At 37.6% G+C, this 14519-nt stretch overlaps 1 protein-coding gene across 1 annotated transcript; it reads left to right on the top strand.

Annotated features, from left to right (window-relative positions):
- Positions 1-493: 493 nt before the first annotated feature.
- LOC6039047 (proton-coupled amino acid transporter 4) lies at positions 494-13141 on the top strand. The gene is made up of 5 exons (XM_001848673.2): positions 494-859; positions 9167-9547; positions 9667-9879; positions 12149-12776; positions 12841-13141. The coding sequence occupies exons 2-5, from the start codon at positions 9188-9190 to the stop codon at positions 13065-13067; spliced, it is 1428 nt and encodes a 475-aa protein (XP_001848725.2). The 5' UTR covers positions 494-859; positions 9167-9187; the 3' UTR covers positions 13068-13141.
- Positions 13142-14519: the final 1378 nt, after the last annotated feature.

Raw genomic sequence — 14519 nt, 5'->3', positions numbered from 1 at the left:
TTTTACTTCTCCCTTGTACACCCGCGCAACTTACTATCACTTTTTGTATTTAGATGTTTAGTTCTGGCTACGCCTGCTTCCTGAAGGTCAACCATTGCAGCGCCAAAACGTCACCGACCTGCTTTACAATGAACGTTGTTTTGCTGTTTTGTAAACAGAATTTGGGGCTCATCCAAGAACCACGTGGTGTTCAAGCATGTGCTGCTTTCGAACGGGATCATTTTACGACTTCCTTAATATCACCACGTGGAGAACGGCGAGCATAACCAGTAGGACGAGCTTGGTTAGCAGTGAACTTAGCAACGCAGTAGTAGTAAGCAGGTGCCTGATCCATGGACGACCCCCTTCATCAGCATGCATTCTTTCCCTCAAGCGTCCGCCGGCTGCACTTTATCGAACGGATCATTTACTATGACGAATGAACCACCAACCCGTCTGATGAATCCTGCCGTGACTTGTTCAAGAGGAGGAGAAGGTAGCTCGTTGAAGCCGGCATCCGCGAGCCGACAGTCGAGTGTCGTCCGTGGTCCGGTTTGGACCACAGCTAACTATCCGGCAGCTGTTTGGGCAGATCACCATCGCGGCTCTTAGTATCGCGGGACTTGTTTAAAGAACTTTCACTTAAGGCCAACCTTTTAGCGTGTTTAATTGGTGTTTGAGGTTTTGGCGGTAAAACTTTAACGACCTGCGGCGGTGGCGCGTTCAAAAACCTCTGGCGTCGTCTACAAACTTGTGTTTGCTCACGAGAGATACGATACGGCGAGTAAAGTCTGTTCGGCATCATCGTCATCATCACGATCATCGGCTGTGGTCGGCAGAGAACGTGAGATAAAGAGTTGGGACGACGTGTGTGCGCAAGGTAAGATGGCTTGTACGTTACCTGAGATGATACTTTGATTGGGGTAGCTGGTTGATAACAATTCATTGACTGTTGTTAAATTCAAGAAATACTTGTGCTAAAGTATCTTCATTTTAAGCTGTAAGCTAAGTCCAGTCGAATATTAGAACTTCGATTTCCAAAGGTCTTCAAAGGAACTTGGGTTATCGAAAAACAAAAAAAATACTTTTTTTCTAAACTTCCAATTTGAGTTCAGTGACCCAAAATTAATCAAATCTAATCGAGTTGTTCAATATTTCACAACCCCTATTTCAAATCATAAAGTTTATGCAACAATATTTTTTCAGGAAAAGTAATTTCTCCAACGAGATTCTCCAGGGAAATTCGAGAAAACCCATTCGGCCCTGTCTAACTATCTTTGAAAAATTCAAAGTGCTCGTGTTTCTGGGGACCCCAAACTTCATGCTTCTCCTCGAGTTGAGTCTGCGCAGAAATTTTGTTGGTCGGTGTTATCCGAAGTGGACTTTTGTAATGTAATGTATGCAGGCTGATGATTTAGCCAACAAATGCAGGCAAACGAACAAAATACCAAACTGTCAAAAAGAGCGGGGTTGTTTGTTTGTCATAGTCTAATACCTCCTTTAGTTTGTCGTAAACAAGCCCAGTCCAACAACCGGTTCCGTGTACGTACTGGTTGTTGCATTTGAGGCAGAATTAGCAAACGGCTCAAATTGAATTCCGTTTCAGAATTCTGATTGAGTTGACAGGGAGCTTGCGATTTTGGCAAACTGTCAAAAAGTGCGAGTTTGTTTTTTTGCCGTTGTATAATAGCTTTATAAACCTTCATTTTGGCAAATTTCCGTTTTGAGAATACTCACTTTTGCTGTCATTATAGAGTGATAAAATGTTCTACTTCATCACATCCTACATCACCACAAATAACAGTAACTACTTAAAAGTTTTTTAGCACTTGTATCGAAAAGTAATACTTTTTAAAGCTGTTTTTTTATTGAGTTAACCATTCTTAACGCTAAACTAAAATGGTAAAACAAAAATTTCACTGAAAACTTCTATTCATAAATTGTTTTTAGTACATTTATCCAACAAGGCTCGGCCAAGTTAACTTTTTCGAGTGAACACTGATATTTTTTGGTGACAATTGGTAGGCCATTTTGGTCACTGTAAAATGACAAGAATAGTTATTATTTTCAAACCAGAGTTGTAAGAAATGTAGTTTGCTACTCGTTGCAAAACTCGATTTTTTCAGCACTCGTCGATTTTATACATAGTTTTGGAACAGGCTTCGTGAATTACTATCAATAACTACTGTATATGTAATCACTTAAAGCTATTTTGAATTTAATCAAGTGATCATTATACTGGTCGTCGTTACATGGACATTTAAAAATTATCAAATCAAATCAGAACAAAGTTTGTTTGATTTTAACGCGATTGAGTTGGTTTAAAACTACTCAATCGCGTTAAAATTGAGAAATTCTCTAAAATTTTCTCCAAGAAATAATGGTGCTTTCTCACGGTGTCTTTTTCCGAGAACATTAAGACAACAAATCCGGCAAGTCTGATATTTGGCACCATGAAAGAAGGGCTCTTTACCGACATTTTGCGGGGTCCGGCGAAATGTTTCGTCCGGGTGTCTAGAGCAACTTTTTCTTTTTGAAGATTTTTTTTCGACTTTATAGGATTTATTCAGAAAAAATCGATTAAAATTGATGGAAATCATGTTCATATCCATCAAATTTCTTATGAATATGCCTCAAGAAACTCTAAATGACATATCTGACCAATAATAAAAAGTTTCCTAATTAAATTTACCAGATTTCTAGCTTTCTTTAGATTACTCCAAAATCCAAGCTGGAACCCTCAATACGACCGAATAAATATCTTTTCTTCATACATTTTTTAATGAAAATACAGCAAAAGACTGCCCGGATAGGTACTAATTTGAGCATAAAACACTGCTAAACATAGAGAATTTCATTCAAAAGCTATTTGTAATTCAAAAGGTTCCCAATTTTTTTTAATCCTCTGCCATATAACACTAGGACATTTTAAAACATTTTTGAATCAATCACATTGTAGGGAATAGTTTTCTGAACAATTTCCATAAAAAAGTATCAATTTTGGAACAATATAAGCCGAGATATATCCAATTTTATAAAATAAATAGTGACTTTCTCCAAAATATCTGGATTTAAATCCCATTTAACAATGAACACTGCCTAAAGGGTGAAAATATGTTGTTGAAACATAAAACTTATACCAAATTTTGTTGAAATTTATGGAAATTATTTTGTTAGAATCTCATAAAAATCTCAGTAGGCAGTATTCATCGTTTGAATGGGAATTAAATCCAGATATTTTGGAGAAAGTCACTTTTTATTTTACGAAATTGGATATATCTCGGCTTATATTGTACCAAAATTGATACTTTTTTATGGAAATTGTTCAGAAAACTGTTCTCTACAATGTGATTGATTCTAAAATGTTTAAGATAATCTTTATTTCGAAGAAAGCAAGAAATCTGGTTAATTTGGTTAGGAAACTTTTTATTCAAGACCAATTATTGGTCAGATGTCATTTAGAGTCTCTTGAGGCATATTCATAAGGAATTTGATGGATATTAACATGATCCCATCGATTTTCGTCGATTTTTCTGAAGAAAAATTCCCCAACGAAATTTTTCGCCGGACCCCGCAAAATGTCTAGAAAGAGCCCTTCTTTCATGGTGCCAACTATCAGACTTGCCGAATTTTTTTTATCTTAAGTTTGTTCTTGGAAACACGTGTATTTTGCTCCTGTCAAAAGTTACAGCGTCCTCAAAGCTGGGCTAAAACGTGTTTTTTGCTCGGAAATCACGTTTTAGACCAGTTTTAAGCACGAAAAAAAAACATGTTCTTAAAAATCGACCATCTCTAGCCATCCTGGTGATCATAATCTTCTGATTAGGCACGTTTGCAACTGTCCAAACAAGCTACCAGTCGGATTGATTACATGTGTCAAGTACCGGCACGATACACTTAAACACACGTGTTAAGGTGTAAATAGACTGAAAATCACATGCCTTATTTTTCATGTAAGTTATTGTAGATGCAACTAGGTACTATGATTGTTTTCAAATCCGAAGTTTTTCCAATTTTTTAATTATACGTGGTAGTTCAATATTATGTGCATTATTTCTTCTAACCATGGATTGAAGTGCACATCTCTGTTAAACTTAAAACCGTAAGTCATAACAATTAAACGTGCCAATATGGCCTAAAACAACGATTCATGATGATCGAAAACTATTCAACTTTCCAGCATTGCTTGACACCAAATCATTGTGATGCAACCGTTTCTCACGTAGAGTTCATTAGTTGGAGGTACAATGTCCCTCCCAAAAAGACGTTTCCATACGTCCGTATAGGTATCCCTGCAATGATTTGCAAAAACCGCCATGCATTGACCATCCCAGGTGGAACCGGTTCTCCTCCAAAAACCATCTGATCGGCATGATTCAGCACCAAGAGAAAGAGAAATGATCAAGGCAGCCACCAAGATGGCGTTCTGTGGGTGTTTACCTAGATTTTTTTCGGATAATAAGTTTTAAAAACCTTGTTAAAGTCAGAAAAAAATGCAGTGTCATGATGCCACGGTAAATTTAACAGTTTTGACATAAAAATCAGCAAATGTCCTCCTACACACCTCCTCACCTAAACCACCTTGAGACATGTGCACATTTTTGCGCAACGCACGTCTTTGCCATTTATCGTGGCGTTTGTTGTGTTCTTTTTATTCGCGTCTGCTGCCGCCATCAGCCAATTGAACCGGCTTGGACAGCGGCGGAGGCGACGATTGACGAGTTTGTCTTCTGGCTAAATTTAAACCTTTAACTGGGCGCCGCGACGCTACCACCACTACTATAAGCTAGCTTGAGTCAGAGTGTTCACGCTCCATGGATGAATGAACTCTGAAGGTGTGGATAGTAATTTAGACTAAGAATGTTTGATGTAAACGAATGCCAAATTAATCATTTCTTATCAAATTATGGAATTTGATGAATGAAAAATCCAACTCCAGTGTAATTTTTTTTTTTGAAAGCATTTCGAATAGATCAGTATTTTTAATGGCCAGGTCTACTACGCAAAGTTGGGCGTAAATATGATTCGTTGAAATAAAAGAACGCTAAATTTGTTACAGGAAAGACATTTCAAATCAAAATTTCAAATTTGTAAACTGACAAACGAAGATATCAATTGAGAGTATTATTTTCCTGCAGGCCTTTGCAAATATTTTTTAAAGTTTATGTCTCTTGACTCTGGCCAAAGTCGAGGGGGAGGTTGTTGTGCAATCGTTAGGTTTCAAAATATTTTAGCATCGGCGTTTTTTTTCGCCGAAAATAATCTTTTTGCAGTACTCTTTAATGGAACTTTACAGAAATTCAAAATAATTTTAATCGATCCCAGAAATACTAAATATGATTTTTAACGCAGGAAAAAGGAATTTTAAATTGTTTTCAGTTGATTAGACTTTTATCTCCTATTTTTTAAACCTTTATGTTTTCTAAAAATATATTTTTGCCCACTGATTTTTCGCACCGCACGACGACATAAACTTTGAAAAATATTTGCAACGGCCGAAGCACATGTTTTACATGAGAATTTGAATTTTGCTCGGCCGTCTACCATGGGTGTATTTGAACTAATATTCTGATCAATATGGCATCTTTGAGGACCATTTTTCGATATCCGAAAAAACGTATTTTTCATAATTATATAATTCAATGTGAAAGTAGTTGTAAACCTCTGTTACTCAACTGTAAAAAATTTTGAGACATGTCATTTGAAGGGAAATTTGATGTACTTTTTGAACCAACAATAACCCACAAACATTTTTTTTTTAACAAAACATTTTTTTGTGTTTTTGTACCATTGAAGGTTGATTTTTGACAGTATGACAATGTTCTACAAAGATGTTGCACAAACAAATACACAAATTTTGATATATGGGTATGGTATGGGGTTTGCTTGTAGGGGAAAGTGGGGCAAGTGTAACAAGCTAAGGAAATGCTCGTTATAAACCATTAAAAACGTTAAAAAATCTGTCGGATTTTTTAGAATCATCTTAATCCAGGTCTTGACTGAGACTTTGATAGAACAAGTTTTTAAAAAAATCTGTTTGTAATGTAAAAAATTGATTTTAATTTTTTTGATTTTTCGTACGTTCTACTCAACTAGTGGGGCAAGACGAACAACCCGTTGGGGCAAGAGGAACAATGCATGAAAAAACATGCTGATTTACTAACAATTGAACTATTATCACTTAGATACATCAGATTAGGATGTATTTGAAACGTTTCTTTCATTTTTAGATTTAAAAATAATATTTTGCTAAAAATATGACCGTTCTTACGAAAAAAAATATTACTTCGATGATAAATAGTAAATTTTCATGATATTGTTATATCGTGTATGGACAATTTTTTAAACAATTGTTTATCAGTTTTTAGGAACTTTTATGTATTTTTTCACAATAAAATATGTTACTGCAGCAATTCATATTTTTTTTTCCATAATAAAAATCCATATGGTACACTTGCCCCACATAAACAAGATTTTTAAAAAGCTCTCTATAACAATAACCAAAACATAAATCATACTTTATAATACGTGCAAGTCATTGGTAGGGACACTACTGATCTAGGAAAAATAGCATTTTGATAAAATGAGCCTTAAAACGAACCCTCAGCCTTATTTTGTACTTTCCAGATATTATAAGGAAACAAAGGTTTTGAAAAAAACTTCATTCAATCTTATGCCCCGTGGCTTTTACGTCGTTTTGGCGGTTATGTGGTAGTAGAATCAGCTAATTGCATTGCTAGCAACATTTCCTCATACTGGAAATAATCAAAATTGTAAAAATTACGGCCTTACGAGCGATTGTTCCTCTTGCCCCATATGGTCGTCTTGCCCCACCTTCCCCTAACCATCACGTGTTATCATGATTTTACAAAATGAAATTTTGTCAAGTTGGTCGTTGTCGATCATAGTCACCCACGACAAATAACGAACGACGAAACAAAAAGAAGCGCAATAAGTACTCTATTTCCTTTCGTTGGCCCCAAATTTGATTTATTTTAACACCTAAAATGCCTAAAATCAATGTACTGAAACCCCGATGGTTTGACACCAACTGTTGTCAAACGAACGGGGCCACTTTTTAGTTTGACAGGTTTGACACCCTCTTTACACAGAGCTCACACTTTCTACCAAACATTTGTTGTTAATTACTTTATTTCCGGCAGCTTTAACCTTTCGGTCATTCGCTGCCCACCAAACATTTGGTTTGATAATAAATGTGAGTCCCGTGTAAAAAGTGACAGTTAGGAGAACAGCATCTAATTTCATCGTGCCTCTAATGTTGTCATATCAGCACTTTGACATTCAATTACAGCTCATAAAAAGCGTTTTCAATTGAAATCGAGTGATAAATAGCTCAATAGCAAGTGAGCAAGCAAGTTTCTATCAAAAGTTTTGCTATAATTAGTTGTTTAAATGGTGAAAATCAGCAAATTGGATGGAGTTAGGAGCGAGTGCTTAACCTGCCAAAGATACGAGAATTTCCCCTAGTTACTTTTTTAGTTAGACTTTGTCAAACCAACAGGGTACAATCTAAAAAAACTGACAAACGAAAAAGTGACCAACCACCGGGGGGTTGAGTGTAGTTAACAAACGATTGGCTTAATGTGAAACGGGAAGGCAGCGCCATATTGACACCACGACTCGAGTTTTCAAAAGTAGTTTTAAGCAGACGCGCATCGGCACTCAATAGCACTTGACAGATTTTTTAAGGCCATGGCTTGGAAAAGGCACCATATCAATTTGTTTTGTGCCTAAAGTATGTTTTTTACATTTCACTATGAGGTTCTGAACGACCGAAACCTTTATCTTCACTTATTCGCTAGTTTTAGTGATGAAGTGCTATTTGAGTGCTAAATAGCACATTGATTTTTTTGTGATATTCAAATCACTATTAATTTATTGCTAATCCAAATTGCATAGTGAACAACGATTATTAAAAGCATCGAACTAAAGCTTGTTTTGATGCACAGTGAGCAAAGATTCACTCTGCCGGTTTTCGAAGGCAATCATCTCAAAATGTGGTGAAGTGCTATTGAGTGCCGATGCACGTCTGGTTTTAAGGGAAATGGCACAACTTCAACAAGTTCTGTTGCAAACGATAAATATAACGATAGCAAGCAATCTGTCGAGTTCAGAAATTGATTTGAGTTGAACAGTCCCGTTTCATCTTAAAGACGATACATTGTCTTCATTTTCGGAATTTCAACCAAATTTTCAATAGATTTTTTTCCGTTAGGATCAAAGCCAAAAATTTCCTTTAAAATATGCCAGATCTTTGATGTCCGGGAACGTGGTGTAGGGGTAAGCGTGGTTGCCTCTCACCCAGTCGGCTTGGGTTCGATCCCAAATGGTCCCGGTGGCATTTTTTGAGACGAGATTTATTGTCTGACCACACCTTCCGTCGGATGGGGAAGTAAATGTTGGCCCTGGTCTAACCTAAAGGGTTAGGTCGTTAGTTCAGTCCAGGTGTAGGAGTCGTCTCCCTGGGTCCTGCCTCGGTGGAGTCGCTGGGACTCACAATCCAGAGGTCGTCAGTTCGAATCCCGGGATGGATGGAAGCTAAGGTGTAAAAAGAGGTTTGCAATTGCCTCAACAATCAAGCCTTTGGACACTTAGTTTCGAATAGAAATCGCGCAATCGAGAACGCCAAGGCATTGCTGTAGAGCGCATAATTTGATTCTGATCTTTGATGTTTCAAATTTATGACGTCTGAGAAGATATATTTTAAATAAATGTATGTATGGAACCTTTGGAAATTCGCACAATCTAATCTACTCACCATTTTAATTATTGCTAACATATTTTTTATAGATTTTGAAATTTTTATCATGACTATCGCTTCTTCATAAATTTCTTCGACCCAGTTGTGAATTTGTTACAAGATGTATTAAAAAGTCGTATTTCTAGCTGACCAAGTCAATGAAAAAAAAATCCCCCTGCTATTCACGTGTATCAGCAAAGCTGTGCTGATTTGTAGTAAAACCAGTCTAAAGATAAATCAACCATTCATTCAAGTATACTGCGCGTGTGATATTACGACTAAAATAATCTACTATGGCTCATTCAATGAATCGAGTGCGCTGTACTATGTATCGCAAACAGTAGCTCACGATGCTTATCCACTAAACTGATGTTGACTAATTGAAACAGACTAAATGGTATTACATTTATTGCTCTACATTTCCAGCCGTCCCACCCACAAAGCGCAATGCCCGGCCTAATCGATCCCTCCAAAAAGCCACCATCCAGCTCGGAACCACTTGGCAAAAATGGCACCAACGGACAAAGTAACCCGGCGTTTGAGATGAACGACTCCGAGGTTGGTGTCACCAACGGAAAAGATGGCAAAGATTCCGACGGAGGTGGTGGTGGTGGTGGAGGTGGCGGCCACGGTATCGATTCCGATCATCCCACGTCCTACCTGGAGACCACAATGCACATCTTCAAGGGTAACGTCGGGCCCGGCCTGTACGCCATGGGACAGGCCTTCTTCAACGGTGGCATCGTGGCGGCACCGATTCTGACGGTCCTGCTCGGAATCACCTGCATTCACAGCCAACATTTACTGGTGAGTGTGTCTAGCACAGACAAAAAAACAAAAAAAAGTTGTCAGTTTATCTGTGGAGTTTACATTGTATCAATCACGATCCGGCTATAAATAACATTTCCTCTCGTTCTAAATTTAAGCTAAACTGCGCGGCCAAGGTTAAGGCCAAGCTGCCGAACGCCAAACAGCTTCCGGACTTTGCGGAAACGGTAGAGCTGTGCTTCGAGCATGGACCCCAGAGGACGCGCCGATTGGCCAAGTACATGAAGATGGCCGTTAACGTGTTCATCTGCATCACTCAACTGGGCTTTTGTACCGTTTACTTTGGGTTCATCAGTAATAACTTGAAGCAGGTAAGCAAGTTAAGACTATAGAGGAGAAAAGCAACTCGCGACAAAATTTTGAGGCTAGGAATTTTGACAGGTATGATTTTCTTAAAGTATTCGCCTCCTTTTCTCTCCCACAGAAAACCTGGGAACGAGGTAGCTGTCAAACTAGGCCAAAATGTTAAAGTCACTCACAAAATGAACTTTGAGTGATTTGAGTTCATTTCTGACGTCACAATTTTCTCCTTTATTGCGATTCTTCATTTAAGAATTCATTCTACAATTGAGTAATTCTCTGAGATTTCGGTCATTCGATTTTGTTTGTATTTTTTAATCCGGCTGAAACTTGTTGGTGCCTTCGGTATGCTCAAAGAAGCCACTTTGCATCATTAGTTTGTCCATATAATTTTCCATACAAATTTGGCAGCTGTCCATACAAAAATCATTTATGAAAATTCAAAAATCTGTATCTTTTGAAGTAATTTTTTGATCGCTTTGGTGTCGCCAGCAAAGTTGTTGGTATGGATAAGGAGAACCACACTAAAAAAAATGATACACGGTAAAAACATTTTGATGATTTTTAATTTCATTTTTTGTCTCTGAAACTTGATTTGCAAATAACATTTTTTTTTTTTTTTGATTTTCTGATATGTTTTAGGGACATCATATGCCAACTTTTCAGAAATTTCCGGAACGGGCAAAAATCGTTGACCGAGTTATGAATTTTGAATCTACACTGAATTTTTCAATAAATTGAAACTTCATTTTATAATATAAAATCGAACATGCAATCAAAAGCACATCAGTGACATTTTGATAAAGACGCAGTTTTTAATTTTTTTTAACAAGTGCTCATGTTTGCCCACTCTTGAAAAAAATATGTTTGAATAGCTGAGAAAATTTTCTATATTTTGCTTTCTTTGAACTTTGTTGATACGACCTTAGTTGCTGAGATATTGTCATGCAAAGATTTGAAAACAGGAAAATTGTTGTTTTCCAAGTCTCACCCAAACAACCCACCATTTTCCAATGTCGATATCTCAGCAAAAAATTGTCCGATTTTCAATGTTAGAATATGAAACATTCGTGAAATTTTCTGAACTTTTTGAAAACAATATTATTATTTCTTAAATGAAGACTGACATTTCAAAAGGGCGTAATATTGAATGTTTGGTCTTTTTTAAAATGTTAGTCTTGAAAAAAAAATACTTTTTCGAAAAGAATTTCACGAATGTTTCATATTTTAATATTGAAAATCGGACCATTAGTCTCTGAGATATAGCATTAGAAAATGGCGCGTTGCTAAATCATTGCATGGCCATATCTCAGCATCTACGGGTCGTATCAACAAAGTTCAAAAAAGCAAAATTTAGAGATTTTTTTCAGCGTTTTAAAAATATTTTTTCCAAAAGTGGGCAAACATGAGTACTAATTTAAAAAAAAAAAACAAATGAATACGACTATTTTCAAAAAAGTTACGTAAAAATAGCTATAGCTTGAAAACGGTACGGTTTTCAAAATTTCACTAAAGTGCTTTTTGATTGCAAATTTGATTTTACATCAGAAAATTAAGCTGACAAATTTTTGCGACCAATATTTCGATTTATTGAAAAAAATAGTTTTGATTCAAAAATTCATAACTCGGTCAACGATTTTTTGCTCGTTCTGCAAATTTCTGAAAAGTTATTATATTTTATGTCCCCTAAAACTATGTCCCCTAAAACTTATCAAAAAATAAAAAAAATTAAAAAAAAGTTTTTTTTTTTGCAAATCAAGTTAAATTAAAAATCATTCAAAAATAATTTGCAGTGCATAATTTTTGTTCCAGTGTAGTAATTTTTTTGTAATGTACAGCTGTCAAATTTGTATAAAAAATTATATGGACAAACTAATGATCCAAATGGATTCTTTGGGCATACTGAAGGTGCCAAAAAAGTTTCAGCCGGATTGAAAAATACAAGAATTAAAATTGGAAAAAATACCGATTCCGTAGAGCATTGCTCAATTACCAAATCACAAAAAACGTTTTCTTTTTTGGTTAATGTTGAACTCAAACAAGACTTTAAAAATGCTCTTAAGTTTGGATTTTTTATCCAAGATGAGGGCCAAGATGGCGGCGATTCGACTTTAAGAAGACAAATCAAATTAAGAAAAAAAAGAAATTTAGCAACATTTGATTATCCAAAGTTTCAAATTTAGGATAATCTGAATATTGGATCATCAAACTTATGCAATATGTTTTATACACATTCATCTAAAACATCCAAGTCCTCACATTTACCTTTTCTCTTCCCAGATCTACGACTATTACGGCGTCGTCCTGGACATCCGCGTCCACATGGCGATAATCTTTGTGCCAATCCTGCTGCCCACGCTCATCCGGAACCTCAAATACCTCGCCTGGTGCATGACCCTCGCAAACATCTGCATGATGCTAGGAATCTGCATAACGGCGTCGTACGCCGTCCGCGACTTGCCCTCGCTCAGCGAACGGGAATACTTCTCCAGCTGGCGTCAACTTCCGCTGTACTTTGGAACTGCAATCTTCGCGTTCGAAGGAATAGCACTGGTCCTTCCGCTGCATAACGCCATGCGAAAGCCGTCGGATTTTGGACGTCCGCTGGGCGTGTTGAACGTGGGAATGGCCATCGTAACGGTTATCTTCACCGTGCTGGGTTTTCTAGGTTATCTTAAGTGGGGTGACAACGTAAAAAGTAGCCTGACGTTGAACCTGCCACCCGGGGACATTCTGGCCCAGAGCGTGAAGGTCATGGTCTCGCTGGGGATCCTACTCGGCTACGCGCTACAGTTCTTCGTTGCGATCCAGATCATGCTGCCGTCGGTGCACGCGAAGATCGGCTACAGCAAGACACACCCCGTGCGGGTTGAGTTGGTCTTCCGGCTGGTGATGGTCCTGGTCACTTGTAAGTCCTGTTTGATTCCTTTTTTCGCCACCCTTATTCTAATCCATCATCTTTATTCCCACAGTTATCGTGGCCGAAAGCATTCTCAACGTGGGCGCGCTTATCTCCTTAATCGGTGCTCTCTGTTCGACAGCTCTGGCGTTGGTCTTCCCCCCCGTGCTGGAGATTATCCTGGGTTTGGCTCAGGACGGAAAAATATGCTGGATGGTGTGGCTCAAAAACAGTCTCATTCTTGTCCTGGCCATCTTTATCTTTCTCACCGGGACTTTCGAAAGTCTCAAGGAGCTGTGACACTTTTTTAGAAATATTTTTATGATTTATTTTGTGATATTCTAAATGCAATTAAAGATTTTGCTTTAAAATAATACTGATGTTTTCTTTTGCTGATGACAACAACAAAAAAACAAACCAGATTTTGTGGTATCTATTGCATCTATACCTCGGACCTAGGAGTCTTGATAATGGGGAAAGCACTCAAGCCTCTTTTTATGCATAAGAAAGTGCTGATGCACGTCTGCATTCCACCCCGGGATTCGAACTGAGGACCTTCGTATCGTGAGTCCAACAACAACCAAGGCCGGGAACGACGTTTTACTTCCCCATCCGATGGAAGGTTGGAGCAGATGGGAATCGAACCCATGATCATCCGCTTACTATGTTCACATAATTTTCATCAAAACTGCCAAACAAACAGCAAAATCTGCTGGTTAATTTCGGCATAAGCTGGAAAAAACCTGACGTCCAGCAAAAAAATAAGCTTATTCCAACGAACCTGGCACTACAAACAGCGAGTTTTGCCTTTCTCACTTTAGGCCGCTGCAAATATTTTTTGAAGTTTATGATCCTCGACTCTGGCCAAGATCGTTAAGGTAGGCCCGAGAAAGCCCGGATTTGGACCACCCTAGTTACATGTTAAGGTTAATGTTAACATTCCACCTTCCCTGCACCATTCCGCCTTCCCTGCTCTGTAACTGATGGTACGTTCGTTTGATGGCTAGTTCCACACTGAGTGCCGCACTCAGAGCTGTCAAAGTGTTTCTTTGAAGAAACTCGCGCTAATTCCGCACGAGTTTCGCCGCCATCTTGGAATTGAAACTCTAGTGCCGCACTCGATTGCCGTTCAAGAGCCAAACGACAGCGACACCTAGTGTTGAGTAGCAGAACAGAGCGAAGAATGTCGATTGAAATTTCCGCCCTTTGAGGTTATGTATGCGAATTCTGTTTTGTTAAATTCCAGCGTTGAGAACAACTTTTGAGCAAAAATTCGAGCTGATACTTTGTTAACTTTTGATGCTCTATCATTTTAAACAACATTATTTTTTCAAAATTATTTTTTTTCAATTTTTTTTTTTATTGCGTTAATTTATAGAGGGCAAAGAGTTAACAATCGTACTACTTGATTTTTTTCTCAAAAGTTGTTCTATGAGCTGTAAATTCAATTTTTTAGTTAGCATTCCTATGTAACCGAACAGCGAAAATTTGAATCGTCATTCTTCGATGCTTTGCGCCACCTGTCGGAATTTTTGAGCTTTTGATCGCGAATTGCCGTTCAAGAGCCAAACGACATGCGACACCTAGTGTTGAGTAGCAGAACAGAGCGAAGAATGTTGATTGAAATTTCCGCCCTTTGAGGTTATGTATGCGAATTCTGTTTAGTTAAATTCAAACGTTCAAAACAACTTTTGAGCAAAAATTCGAGATGATACTTTGTTAACTTTTGATGCTCTATCATTTCAAACAATA

The sequence above is a fragment of the Culex quinquefasciatus genome, chromosome 1, assembly GCF_015732765.1.
Source record: "Culex quinquefasciatus strain JHB chromosome 1, VPISU_Cqui_1.0_pri_paternal, whole genome shotgun sequence".
NCBI lineage: Eukaryota > Metazoa > Arthropoda > Insecta > Diptera > Culicidae > Culex > Culex quinquefasciatus.
Note: the sequence above shows the minus strand (reverse complement) of the source record. Positions and strands in the feature narration are given on the sequence as shown.

Excerpts from the sequence above, each read along its gene's own strand:
- LOC6039047 (XM_001848673.2), top strand. The coding sequence starts at position 9,188 with ATGCCCGGCCTAATCGATCCCTCCAAAAAGCCACCATCCAGCTCGGAA. Across the intron at positions 9,880-12,148 it reads TCAGTAATAACTTGAAGCAG|ATCTACGACTATTACGGCGT; the intron begins GTAAGCAAGTTA and ends TTCTCTTCCCAG. Across the intron at positions 12,777-12,840 it reads GGTGATGGTCCTGGTCACTT|TTATCGTGGCCGAAAGCATT; the intron begins GTAAGTCCTGTT and ends TTATTCCCACAG.